General features: G+C 45.4%; 1 protein-coding gene across 4 annotated transcripts; it reads right to left on the bottom strand.

Annotated features, from left to right (window-relative positions):
- Positions 1–159: 159 nt before the first annotated feature.
- AURKA (aurora kinase A) lies at positions 160–13,664 on the bottom strand. 4 transcript variants are annotated; one of them, XM_075901161.2, is made up of 9 exons: positions 13,200–13,652; positions 12,318–12,376; positions 9,120–9,408; positions 8,506–8,557; positions 6,754–6,945; positions 5,358–5,496; positions 4,169–4,317; positions 3,349–3,523; positions 160–971 (listed from the first exon to the last, which is right to left on the bottom strand). In XM_075901161.2, exons 2-9 carry the CDS (start codon positions 12,369–12,371, stop codon positions 780–782), a joined length of 1,242 nt encoding a protein of 413 aa, XP_075757276.1. In that variant the 5' UTR covers positions 12,372–12,376; positions 13,200–13,652; the 3' UTR covers positions 160–779. The 4 variants fall into 4 exon arrangements, with proteins under 4 accessions (XP_075757276.1, XP_075757273.1, XP_075757275.1 ...); XM_075901158.2 differs by having other exon boundaries at positions 13,314–13,651; XM_075901160.2 differs by lacking the exon at positions 13,200–13,652 and adding an exon at positions 12,535–12,853.
- Between the last annotated feature and the right edge of the window lie 143 nt (positions 13,665–13,807).

The raw sequence follows: 13,807 nt of genomic DNA, 5'->3' as shown, positions 1-13,807 counted from the left end.
TGAAGTCTAGATCTGGCTGTCAGAATAGGAAGTTTCTACATTTTAGTTAGATACATTTTACTTTTTTTAAATTTAAGAATGTTTATTTCTAATAGATATATGCAATAATATATATTGCAGAGTATATGCAATAAAATAAACATTACCACCCCATCTATGTTAGATTTAACAAGACTTTATTTAACAAATTTCAAATGCCTCACCCATCAAGACTACAGCAGTCCAAGGAGCACACAGAAGATAGAAATACATGACATTAATGAAGAGACACATTCATCTTTTACACTCAGCTTCAGATTACTGCACATTTGTGATAACTTTAGCAGCCCAATAAATTACTATGCAGGTAACTCAAGGATTTATTATTGCACTGTTTGATCATGACATACTCAGAACCATAACTGTCTCATGCTATTAGTAAGTACGAGTTAGAAATAAAGACTGATCACATCACAAGGAAAGAACACATTTAGCTTTACCTCATTCTAAATGTATATGGCCCAGAGGCAAACTGGATTTCAAGTATAGTGCTTCTTGTCAAACTGCTCTGTATATATACAAAAATTGTTGTTTTCTCCATTATAATAGGAGAAAATTTAAAATGGTGACTTGCTCTCACATCTGAGTTGTTCCCTGCTCCCCCAGTCTGTTTTAATGAGCAGGTCTTTTTTTAAAATCTGATGGCAAGCAACTTTTCCTGCTGCAGTACAGCTGTTATGCCTACAAGGCTCTCTTTGTTTACAGTTTGAGATTGTTTATAGTATGAAATGGACACCTTGCTAAGACTGTGTTCTGTTACCAGGAGCTGCCTCGCTCTTCCGGCTGCTTGGTTGTTTTGTAGAGTTTGTGATAATCCATGGATGTTCAAGCACATCTTTCAGTGGTAGCCTCTGATATGGATTATGCTTCAGGAGCTTTAAAATTAGGTCCTTAGCGCCTTCTGTTACAAAAGAAGGAAATTTGAATTCCACCTAAAAACAAGAAATACATTACTATTCCAGTGGTAAAGAATATAGAACAAATGCTTTCAGGTATTAGGAATTGTTTTGGTTTATATAGGAAGTAAAGCAGAGAACATTGGGATGTAGATGAGCCAAAGAAAAGCTTAGAACACTAGGGAGCAGTGCCCCCTGCTTGCTTTGCCCACCAACCCCCATCTCTGGAGGTAGGCAGCCCTGGCCTCTCCCTCACCTTCCTCCCCCACCCCCTCCCCCTGGGGACAGGCTGGGCCAGCCTCAGCTCTCTCCCCCCCCCCCCCCCCCGCCACACACACCTGTACTTCAATTTGATCCCCCTGCCTCCATTCCTGTACTCACTATCCTCCCTAAATGCTCCCCTTTCCCACCCTGCCTAACCCTACCCCACCTCCTTCCTCCACACCCATCCTTCCCTGCCCCCTCACTATCCATCCCTCCCCCCCACCCCATCCACCCTTACTGCACTGCCCATCCCCATCCTTATCTCCCCCTCCCCACAGCCTGCCCCCTCCAACAAATTTATCAACCTGTCTCCCCCTCACCCTCCAGGCCGGGCAGCACAGCCCTGGCCACCACAGCAGGAGCCGCAGCCCACCCCCATCCCAGCCTTTGCGCGCCGGCCTGTTGAGGCAGCTTTGCTCCATGGGGAGACCAGGGAGCCTGGAGCAGAGTGGCCGCTCCAGAGAGCTGGGGAAGTGGCCGGGGTGCAAGATCTGCCCAGCTTGTGGCAGGCCTGGGGGAGTGCGTCTGACCCTGGGTCACACAGAGCCAACCTGTGAGGGCAGGCATGTGGGTTGAGCAGGCATGTGGGTTGAGCAGGCATGGGGCAGGGCCCACAGGCAGGTGGATGGGCCAAAGGGCACGTGGGAAGGGAGCCACTGCCCCCTCCCCATTTCATGGTGTGGTCACGTGGTCAGGGCTCTTGGGGATGCAGTGACATGACCAAGTGACTGCCATCTAGCAGCAAAAGTTTAATTTTTATATATATGACTCTCTCTCTCTCTCTCCTCCTCCTCCCCCCACCCCGCCCGGGTTACGTACAAGATAGGGACTGTAGGTTTGTTCTTAAGTTGAATCTGTATGCAAGTCGGAACTGGCGTCCAGATTCAGCCGCTGCTGAAACTGATCAGCGGCTGATTCCAGGAAGCCTGGGGTAGGGGCTTCCTGTAGTCAGCCACTGGTCAGTTTCAGCAGCGGCTGACTTGGGGACGCCTGAGGCAGAGCAGCTGGGGTGCTGCCGGGTTGGTCCCGTAGCGCTCAGAGCGGCGCTACGGGACCAACCGGCAGCGCCCCAGCTTCTGTACCACAGGCGTCCAGAGCAAAGCCGCAGAGCACAGGGGCAGCGGGACAGCCCAGACGCGCCATGGCTGTCCTGCTGCCCTCGGGCTCCGCGGCTTTGCTCCCCGTCTCCCTGGTCTGTAGACCAGGGGGACGGGGAGCAAAGCCGCGGAACACGCGTCTGGGCTGTCCGCTGCCCGCGTGCTCCGCCGCTTTGCTTCCTCTCCCTGGTCTGCTGGAGACCAGGGAGACGGCCTCGTTCGTAACTGCGGATCCGACTTAAGTCGGATCCGCGTAACTCGGGGACTGCCTGTATATAGGTAAAGAAAAAATCCCATCAGTCCAATACACTAGATCTGATTCCCCTCCACCCCCAACCTTCGTGTCACATTTCAACTATACAGAAGCCATTCAGGTTACTCAAGGGAGAATTTTGCACCAAAATTTTAAAAAAAAAAAAAAAAAAAAAAAAATCTGTGCAGTATTATAAAATTCTGCAAATGTTGTCAAAACTCCACATCATGCCCTTTCAATTATTCTGGTAATTTCAAAGATACCAGTTAGCAAAAATGCCTAACAATACAGCCAATAATTCCCCCTCCAAATAGCAATGGAACCTTACATGCCAGAATTCAACTACTCAATTGCTCATCGTTTTTAGTACAGGCAGTCCCCGACTTACACGGATCCGACTTACGAACGTGGCTCTCTCGCCCCGGAGGTCGAGGTGGCGGATTGCTACCTGCGAGCTCCGGGGCGAGAAAGCCCCGTTCGTAAGCTGCTCCGGTGCCCCTGGTCTGCTGGAGACCGTCTCCAGCAGACCAGGGGCACCGGGCGGGTTCCCGCGCTTCTGAGGCTTTGCCCACCAACCCCTTCTTTGAGAAGAACCTAACAATTTACATTAAAATACAAGGTAATTCCTGATGGATCACAGCTGCTTGGATGCTCTTTGATTAGTCTCCTATGGGAAGTCAGGGACCCATTTTCCCTCCCTTAAGTAGTTGAGAAAAGTTTAATTTTATCACACCCTATCTATTTAATATCACTGAATATGTGACCAAGGAGGAATAAGTGAAAATGACCCAATACTTGCCTTTGAAATACTTCTGTAAGTTTCCTGGTATGTGTCTGCCTCAAAAGGAGGTTTCCCTACTAGAAATTCATAACAGAGAACCCCCAGGCTCCAAAGATCCACCTTTTCATCATGTGTTCTCCCTTCAATCATTTCAGGAGGCAAGTAATCAAGTGTACCACAAAGAGTTGTCCGCCTAAAACACACACAAATGATTTCATATTGAAGTTGCTGTTGTTTATGAGACATCATTTTCCATTTCTAGAGTCTCAAAATTATTTTACTAGTACCAGCTTCTACCAAGAATTTTTAGTTTCTCATATTTATTTATCCAGTTAATTCAAGTAGAGAATATTAACTTTTAGATACCATCCTGAGGACAACATTGTACTGATAATGTGTGTTGTTACACAATGAAGTGCATACGTTCATATTGTATCTGGTGCGCACTTCAAGTTTCAATACATTGGACAATGACAGAGGGAGCAGATCTGTACTCTTCAATTAACAATGGAAATCCTACTGTTCTCCCACTGCAAGCAAGACTCCAAATACACTAAAACTGCTTTCTTGCTACTCTCTGCACCAGCACATTGAAGGGGATTAGGATGAAGGTAGGCTAGTGAGATGTAAAACTGGGCAAACCAATCAGTTTGGGGATTCTCTGAAATAGCTTGTATATTTCTAGACACACTGCAGTTGTGGGATTCACACACCATCCTTCTGCTATTAGTGCTGTGACAGTGTAGTATGTTTAATGCATACAATTTTAGATTTTATTTAGAGCCAGGAAGCTTTGTGCTGATAGAGACAATAGGGTATTTAGTGTGTGAATTCTTACCTAGATGATGGAGCATGCACAGACCATCCAAAGTCAGCAATCTTCAACTCTCCGTTTGACCCAAGTAGCAAGTTTTCTGGCTTGATGTCTCTATGAATTACTCTTTTTGAATGACAGTATGATAGAGCATCTGCCAATTCTGTCATATACTGTAAAGAGTGATCCCAAGAAATAGCATGCATTAAAGACATAGTAACCTCTTCAGCTTAACTGTTAGAAGCTGGTGTCCTAGACATCCTCTGTGAAATTGACAATGTTGTCAGTTTCAGCCCAATAAGGCCTATATTAACATTTTCTACTAAGTTATTTCACCCTTTTAAATCCAGTTGGCTATTTAATGCTGTGCTCTATAGCATACTCCCCACCTCTGTACTAGGGATGTTATTGGATAGTCGACTGTCCAATAAGCATTTATCATCTGATAATCTCTCGACTAGTCGATTCTCCCGCCCCCTTGCTGCCTCTAGGAGACAAGAGGCAGCAAAGGAGGGCAGAAGGTGTACTTCAAATGGCAGCTCTGCACAACTGAGCCGGGATCAGTTGTGCAGCGGCTGCACCTTTGAAATGCCGCCTCCACATTTCAAAGGAGGCAGCTGGGGATTCCCCAGCTAACCCCAGGTTCCAGGGAAACGCCACATGGAACTGGGGTCAGTAGGGGAGTCCCCACTGACCCCAGGCTCCATGGCTTTGAAATGCACAAGAGCATTTCCCACTGGGGACTCTTGTACGTTTCAAAGCAGGAACTCCTGTGCAGCCCGGAGTCAACGAAGTCAGTCCTGTACAGCTTGCCCCGGGCAGTACCTGAAGTTCTGCACTCCTCCTTTGAAATGTACAAGAGCCCTCCATTTCAAAGGAGGAATGCGAATGTGCTTATTGACTAGTCAGTTCACCACATTTTAACATTCCTACTCTGTACTTACTTGAGATGTCTTGGACCTCAAAGTAGCAACTAATAGTGAGCCGTCATGATGCACATGACTAACTTCCCACACTATTCCTAAATATTTAACTTCAAAACTAAAGATTAAATCATCAGTTCAGCTCTTATCTACCAAAAAGTCATGGACTTTAGCAGGGTTAGCTACATGAGTGCAATACCAGTTTTAATATAAAGATCTCACTTCATACTTCAAATATTAACTGTATTAGCAAAGTTGGTGGATGATAAAAATGCCCTATATACACCTACAGTAGCAGTTCTCTGCTCATCAAACTTGGTTAGTTTCTGCAACTCTTTGTAGACTTCTCCACGAGGTGCATATTCTAGAATTAGGTAGACTCTTGTGGCATCATGGAAGTAGCCATACATCCTGAGAATATTGGGATGCCTGCAAGAAAACATGTATATATGTTCTACACAAAGACATTTCTATACAGACATATAAAATATGTTTTTTAATCACCCATATAGATGTTCTGTAGTTACTAGTACCTACTTTAAGTTTCATGCATTGGAGGAACTAGATGTTTAACATTTTACACCGCTGATTAAGCACATATCAAGTTTAGTTTATAAAAGGCCCTTCTGACTTGATGTTATTTTGTTACCACTTTTTAAAAAGTCTGCTAGCCATTGCATTTAAGAAATTTCTTCACTGAAGTCCTGTAGCATTTTGCCTCAGAGTTTGGCAAGCCTGTGAGTGTTTTAAACTAGTAAATAAAGTTCTGGAGTTGCTAGAGCTTAGAGGGCACATTTTCCCTCAATGACAAATACTGACCTGAGCACTTTGTTTGGACATTGCTATGTCAATGGAACAGCGTCTCCCACAGACACAGCTACTGCTTCTTGTGGAGGATGGAGTAATTAAGTGACAGAGGAGCTCTCTCTGGTCATCTTAGAGTCACTGCACTAATGTAGTAATCTGTAGTGTAGCAATAGCCTCTGGGATGTTAAAATATCTTCTCCCACTCTAGAATGTGGAAGACTAGAAAGTTTAAGAGTTGCACAAAGAACGTTTAAGAGTTGCACAAACTTGTGCATCTAAAACAAAGCACTGAGAGGAAGAAGTCCCCTTGTACAATGTTTGACAACAGTAGGGGGGTTTATAAGGACAACTCCTTTATTTCCCAATATGTGCTTTAGAAGGAAGGAATACAGAGCCACTGCCATCTCTGCATCCCTTCCTTTTTCTTCTTTTCTCTTCAGCATCTGAGGAAGTGAGTTGTATCTCACCAAAGCTTATACCCTAAATCAATGTTTCCGAAATGGGGTTCCGCAAAGTGAAAATAAGGGTTCCTGTGAGAAAATTCCTTTACAATAACATTTTATGATTTAAAAAAATAATAATTAATATTATGTGATTTCTGTTTTTAAAATATGGGCAATTAAACTAAAGGTTGATCTCATGAACTTGTTTTTTGTTTATTATTATCCTTACTTATTTGTGGTGGAGTTTTTCAGCTCCATATATTAGACTGTTATTAGGGGTTCTGCAAAATTCTTTCGCGTTTAAAAAGGGTCCGTGGCCAAATAAAATTGGGAAGCACTGCCCTAAATAAATATGTTAGTCTTTAAAGTGCTACTGGTCTCGTTTTTGCTGAAGCAGACAAACATATCTAAAATAAGAGTTTTAGATATATTTTACCTAAGATGAGACTGTATTTCTACTTCTCTCCGCAGTTGATGTTCTACTCCTGCTTTCTCGAGCTGTGTTTTAAACAGCACCTTCAGTGCTAGGATAAATTTACTTTGCTTTTCACGAGCCAGATACACATTTCCAAACTTTCCTTTTCCCAGAGGACGGCCAATTTCGAAGTCATCAAGACACCACTGCTTTCTGTAGAAAGTTAAATAGTTTTAAGTTGCTAGAAGCCATACAAAGGATTAGAATTTCTTTTTATACTAGGTAGCATCCTAGAATAACTCCATCAAAGTCAAATTTATCCAAGATCAAAATCTGGCCTCCTTCCTACAGCCAGTCACCCAAGAAATGCAAATTATCTTTTCGAAAAGGAATGTGACATGTAAGGATAAATTCTCTGGTCAGACTTCTGTATCCACTCGTCAGTTGTGCAACGTAGACACAAATGTGCAGTCTGTACACACAAATCAAGGTGTGCACATAGTAGTGGTAGACAGTGCACACACCTAAATTTAGTGCATGTTCTCCTGCAAGCTGAGCCATACCTCTCGTCTTCCACATGCTATTAATACATTTTCCTTATACGTTTATGTATACATGCAGAGGCATTTTGCATTTAGTTTCAAAATATAAATCTTATCCAGTTTCATGGAAAAAATGATTAAGTTGTGGTTTTCCATACTAGGAAAAACAAATCTTCACTCAGGATAACTTCTTTTAAAAAAGCATATAGTTCTTTTTTGGCCAAAGAGTATGCAAATTTTTCCTCTTTAAAATAAACTATGAAACCCTTTGCTCTTGAAGGCTATCCGGTCATGAAACCAAATAAAAATTTCCTAGAACTAGGCATGTTTGATATTATTTAGTTTAAATAATTGTGTCACCGCACCAAATCTTAGTGGTTACACGATTATTCCATAGTCCTTGGGGGCAGGAAAGGCAGCAGTGCAAGGTGGCAGACAGGAGCCAGTCCACAAGAAGAACCAATTTAAAACCGAGCTCCCTGCACAGGCCAGCTCCTGCCATCCATGGAGCAGCTTCTGTCCGTGGGGGCCTGAGTTCTGGCATCCAGCTTGTCCCACCTTCCATGCTGCTGCCTCTGATGCAGAGGGAACAGTACAGGCAGGGAAAAGAGGGAGTGCCTCTATGAAGCCGGTGCCTTGGGGGGCAGGTTGGCTTTTAATCCAGCTCCCTCCCCCCAAGCACCAGTTCCCGCCTGCCCCCCTTCCTCTGTGGAAGGCAGCAAGGGGGGACGGGGACAGAAGGAGCTGGGGTTCCACAGAGCCTGCTCATGCAGAGAGCTGTCTTAAAAATCTGGTTCTCTGTGTGTACCGGCTCCTGCCTGCTCCCATCACCCTCTGAGCTGCTGCCTCAATCAGGTGCTTGTAGGAGCCAACTTAAAATCCGACTCACCAGCCCTCCCACCTTCCAGTTACCTCTCATATAGAGGCAGCAAGGAGGGGGAAGTGCGTGTAGTCATTTGGATTAACCGATAAATCCAGGCGTATTGGTTAATCGTTTACATGACTATATGCTAATATCCCTACCTGGAACTTCATGAAATTACCTCATTCATAGCTCCAAATATTGTATCTACAGATGCAGAGACAGTATTCCTGATAAAAACAATAGTTGTGGTTGAGCCTGTTTGTTAAGTCTCAAATATTCTGCAAGCAAAAATGCTACATTGTTTAGTCCTAAATACAAAGTGTGAAGCTTGGGCTCCAAAGATGTCAAACATATCCATGGACTTACTTTTTAGTTTCTTCATTTTTCTGGCCAGATGTCCCTTCTGCTTGGTTTTTTGCTGCACATAAGGAGAATTGAACGCCTTCGTAACTATAGTTCATAAACACAACTACCACCACCATCTGAGACAAATCATTTTGGAAGCAATCTAGACAGACACAAGGCTCAAACACCAAGGACAATCTGAGCCTGTTTAGTATTTTACTGATATGAGATTAATATAGGAGTTGCAGTAGGAGAAACTAATCTGGCCTGAGGAAGAGTAGGCCTCATCTCATTAGTTTCAAGAAATTTTTTTAATCCAGGAGAACTTTCTATTCAAGTCTAAACTATCCTTCTAAATTGTCTTCAAGTTAATAAAAAGTACAACTAGTACAATCTTGTAGATTGTAAGGTATTTTGGGTAGGACTTTTTAATTCTGTGCTTGCACCGCACTTAGCACACCTAGGTCCTGGTCCGTAACTGATAATCAGAAGTGCTAATAAAAATAATAGAAAAAAAATTATAGTTCAAGATAAATTTCTCATGTATGTCAGAAGAATACATGCTGATTCAATTAATATGTAGCAGTTGACCACAGATTTTTAGATGAAATATTTATTTACACATTTATATTTACCAGATACTGAGGCTTGTTGAGATTCCTCATTGTTTTTACTTGGAGCCGGAGGTCCAGAAATTGGCTGAACTACAGAAGTTGGTCGAGATTGCTGCATCAGTAGGTTTTGAGACTGTTTCTGGTTTGACAGTGCAGATTTTTGAACCTGTGACTGTACAGGAACTCGCTGAGCCAAATTTGAAGGGCAAAAAACACGCTGTGCTTGGATTCCGCTTCCAGGTACCCAATTCTGAGGATGTTGCTGATGCACAGGGAGCCGTTTTGGCCCATCCCCAATAGAAGGTAGAATCTTAAAAACCAAAAAAAAAAAACCAAAAAAAACCCCCACATTTAATTACAATAGAACAAATACAACATAATAGAAAGTTATATAGTTTATTCCTAGGTTCTGTCCATTTATTAATGGAGGCAAGAGTTCTTCCTGCCTATATATGGACTAATTTGCTCCATTATACTAAATTCATATACCCATGAAGAATTAAAAAAAAAAAAAGGATATCATAAAATTATAGAAATGTATGACTGGAAGGAATCTTGATGGGTCATCTATTCCAGTCCCCTGCATTGAGGCAGGACTAAGGCTTGGTATATACTAGCTAGGTTGTCATAAAGCAGCTTATGTCAACCTTAATCTGTAAACATCTACATGAAAATGTAGCTTCTACTGAGGTAAGTTGCCCATTACATTGACATGCCATAAGGCACAGCACTTAGGTCAACGTAGTTAGGGCAACGGAGAATGTGTCTAGACACAGCATTACTTACTTTGCAGAGGGGGCCTGGCTGTCAGTGTGCCATAATGGCCCGCACAATTAAAACAGTGGAAGCGTTCCTTTTGAGGAAGCACAGCGTGGACATAAAACACCATTTTATTTCCTGTGGTGGCTGTATGTTGATTTAACTTAAGATGACTTTATTTTGAACTGTAGACATTAGGAATGTGAAAGCGTAAATGTGTACCCAGTTACCTGATGAGCATTGTTTAACATGCACGGTTACGTGCAGTCCCCCCTCCCCCACACACTATTGTCTCTGTATCAGCATGGGTGTGTATGTGTGTGTGTGGAGGGAGCTTCCCACCCACATGTAAAAAAGTGTAACAATCTATTGGTTACTGGTCTCCTTACTGTAGGTTGACTAGCTAAGGAAGGCTTCCTCCCTGTCCCAGCACCATGGATCATGCTGTGGCCCAGAAGCAGATGTGGGCTCCTAGGCAGGGAGAGGGGTGAAATGGCAGCACAGGACTCTGCATGCTGCCCCCATCCCGAGAAGGCAATTGGGGATGTCAACGTGTAGTCTAATACACTATTAACGGATAAGGATTAACTGATAAACCCAGGCTATTGAATACATACATTCTCCTTGCCCCCGCCCCCAACCTCAGTGCCTCTGTATCAGAGGCAGCAAGGAGGAGGAGGGAGCTGGTGCCTGTGGGGAGCTGATTTTTAATCCAGCTCCCCACCAACACCAGATCCACCTGCCTCCTGACCCCAGTGCTGCTGCCTCTCAGAGAAGCAGCAGTGGGCAGCGTGAGGGGGCAAGTGGAAGCCTATATACATGGGAAGCGGGATTTTAAGCCAGCTTCCCACACGGATTGACTCTCACACGCCACTTGCCACAGGATGGTGGGCAGGTGGGAGCTGGCCTATCAGAGGCAGCAGCATCAATGGGAAAGGGGAAACTGCTTCTAGGGATGCTGGCATAGCCTCTGTCCAGAGGTAGCTCAGACCCCCGATAGCAGGGGGCTCCCTGGGAGTGGGGCCAGGAGCGCACTGGCTGCCAGTCCTGCCCCCAGGGACTGTTAAAATTTGATGCGGTTACATGACTATTCAATTAATCACTAACATCCCTAGGGGCAACACAAGAAAAAAAAACGTTTTAAATCCACTGATCTAGACCACCCTTACAGGTATTTGTCTATCCTATTCTTAAAAACCTCTGACAAATTCCACAACCTCCAATAAGCAATTTATTACAGAATTCATCTACTCTTACAGTTAGGAAGTTTATCCTAATATCTAACCTAAAATCTCCCTTGCTTCAATTTAAATCTACTACTTCTTATCCTGTCCTCAGTGGATAAGGAGAACAATTTTATCCTCCTCATTCTAACAACCTTTCATGCACTTAAATGCTTATATTCCCTCTCTTCTCTAGACCAGTGATTTTTAAAAACTTTTTCTTGTGACCCAGTTGAAGAAAATGATTGATGCTTGTAACCCAACAAAGTTTGACTAAAGTGCCAGCTCCTATGTGGGGCCAAGGATTTGGGGTACAGAAGTGAGCTGGGTTTGGAGGAAGGGGCACAGGGTTACCTATGACAGCTCCTAGTCAGCAGGCAGCCACAGTGGGGGTGCTAAGGCAGGCTTCTTGCCTGTCCTGGAACTGCACATCACACCGCACCCAGAAGATGCCGGCACAGGCCCGGCTCCTAGGCAGGCAAGCATACTGCTCTTGCCCACAGACAACATTGCCCCACCCTGAGCTCTTGGTCAATGGAAGTGCAGAGCCAGTGTTTTTGGTGGGGGGCAGTATTCATAACCTAATGGTCCTCTGCCTAGGAGCCAGATCTGCTGATGGCTGCTTCCAGGGCACAGTGCAGTACCAGGACAGGCAGGAAGCCAGCTTTAGTCCCCCTCCCACCCCCACTAGTCATCCTACAGCAAGGGGACCCAGTGCCTGACATTCAGTGGCCCAATACTGGATTGCAACTGGTAGTCTGAAAACCACTGCTCTAGACTAAAAAGAAGCCCTTTTTATTGTAGTATGGTGCTCAGAACTGAACACAATACTTCAGCCAGATCTTATCAATGTTGAGTGGGGTGGAAGAATTACATCTTGTGTCTTGAGATTTTTTTTTTTAAATAGTGTAACAGCACTTTAAAGACTAACAAAACATGTAGATCTTGTGTCTTGTTTGGAACATTCCCACCAATACATCCCAGAATGGATTAAGCTGCCACCCCACAAGAAAACGTTTTAACACCTACGACATGTGAAAGCAATCTATATACAGAAGCTTTACAAGTTGTATTCACAATAGTGAGCTACTGACAAAGCAGCTTGGTGAATATTCCATGTCAGAGTATAATGCTTCAATACAAGAGTTGGATAATTATCTCAGATAATTTGTAGAATCTTTGTCTGATCATACCAAATAAAATGTGTTTGCCTCGTAAGTGTACAAGTCTTCTTTACCTTAACACTGTGACCAGGAAGCCCATTGTGGTTCTCTTTACCATTTTTCTCCATGTTGCCTAAATAGAGAACATTTAATTGCAGAGACATTATTAAATGGAAATTTTTATAAACAGAGCACCCTTCTTGTCACGCCCTGCACTTCTTCCTCATGCCCCCCACCCCCTTACGTTCTGCTATCCTCATCCACACCACCACATCCAGTTTTCACACTCACGCTACTGGTAGTCTCCCACATCCGGTCCTGCTCAATCGCCTCTCGTTACCACCGGGAGAGTAGATAATGATGATTCCCAGCCGCCAGAAAAATCCGAGTCTAGGAACCCCGTGTCCATTTCAGCTGCTCTTCCTCCTCGTACAACCCCCTGCCCCTGGATCCTGCCCCTCAAATCCAGCTCCTCTAACAACCCTCTCCCCCATTACAAGGCGTCACCTCCCCGCAGCTCCTGCTCACAAACTGCCTCAAATGCAACTGCACAGGCCTCACAATTCCCCTTCTGCTGCAACGCTCGCCCACCTGCAGGAAACTCCCCGCCTGGGAAACCCCCCTCCGCTGCAACCCCTCCATAAACTGACCCCCCCCCCGCTGCAACCCCTCCATAAACTGACCCCCCCCCGCTGCAACCCCTCCATAAACTGACCCCCCCCGCTGCAACCCCTCCATAAACTGACCCCCCCCCCGCTGCAACCCCTCCATAAACTGACCCTCTCCCCATCTGAGAAGCCCCCCCTGCTGCAAGCCCCCCAACTCACCCCCCCCCACACTCGAGAAGCCCCCGAACGCGGCCGCAATCGTACAGCCCCCAGGAAGCCCCGTTCCCCTCCGTCCCTACACTACAGCCCCCGAGGCGACCCCATCCCCAGCGCCCGAGGTCTCCTCACCGTCACCGCCGTCAGAGCAGTTTGAATTCAAACCGCCCTCCTAGCGATACCCTTTAAACCGCCGCCGCTCTCCATTGGCCCGACCAGCGCCCCGCCTCTGCTCCCCAGTCTCACCTCCCCCGCCGCGCAGCGTTGCCGGACACTAAACGCTGCTCGCCCCTGGCAGTGCTGCTGCACCACGGATGAAGCGTGTAGTCTCCAGTCACCCCCTGGGCAGGGCGGGATCCGGCTTCTGCTCAGCACCTTACCGCCTGTAACTAACTTAACTCTCCCCCCCGCACACACCGCGTAGTAGCGATGAATAGCCCGTACAACAGATAATTAAACGATCGGCTGATGGAGATTTGGGGGGTTTTTTTGTTTAAGGTGCCCGCCCGCGGAGGCCCCCGACTGGTCTCGCTCAGCCACGTGAACACAAAGCGGCCTGTTACTCCAATCTGCTATTTTTAAAATTCAGATACATGATTGGCCTCCCCATCCCACGTGACCAGGGCCGCGGCCATTGGCTAACTTGAGGGGCGGGAAAAATCTTTGTGGAAGCGACGTGCTTGCGAGCTCACGCCCGCGCGGGGGTGGAGCTTCTTTTCAAAATGGTCGCCTCGCTTCTG

The sequence above is a fragment of the Pelodiscus sinensis genome, chromosome 17 (assembly GCF_052426305.1).
Source record: "Pelodiscus sinensis isolate ZL-2025 chromosome 17, ASM5242630v1, whole genome shotgun sequence".
NCBI lineage: Eukaryota > Metazoa > Chordata > Testudines > Trionychidae > Pelodiscus > Pelodiscus sinensis.
The sequence above is the reverse complement of the archived record's forward strand: the minus strand, read 5'-3'. Positions and strand labels throughout refer to the sequence as shown.

What these genes read in the sequence shown, in the direction of transcription:
- AURKA (XM_075901161.2), bottom strand. Translation starts at nt 12,371, where the DNA reads ATGGAGAAAAATGGTAAAGAGAACCACAATGGGCTTCCTGGTCACAGT. An exon ending in TTCCTGGTCACAGTGTTAAG is followed by an intron (nt 9,409 to 12,317) that starts GTAAAGAAGACT and finishes TTGGTTTTTAAG; the next exon opens with ATTCTACCTTCTATTGGGGA. An exon ending in CTTACAGAAGTATTTCAAAG is followed by an intron (nt 972 to 3,348) that starts GCAAGTATTGGG and finishes TCTTGTTTTTAG; the next exon opens with GTGGAATTCAAATTTCCTTC.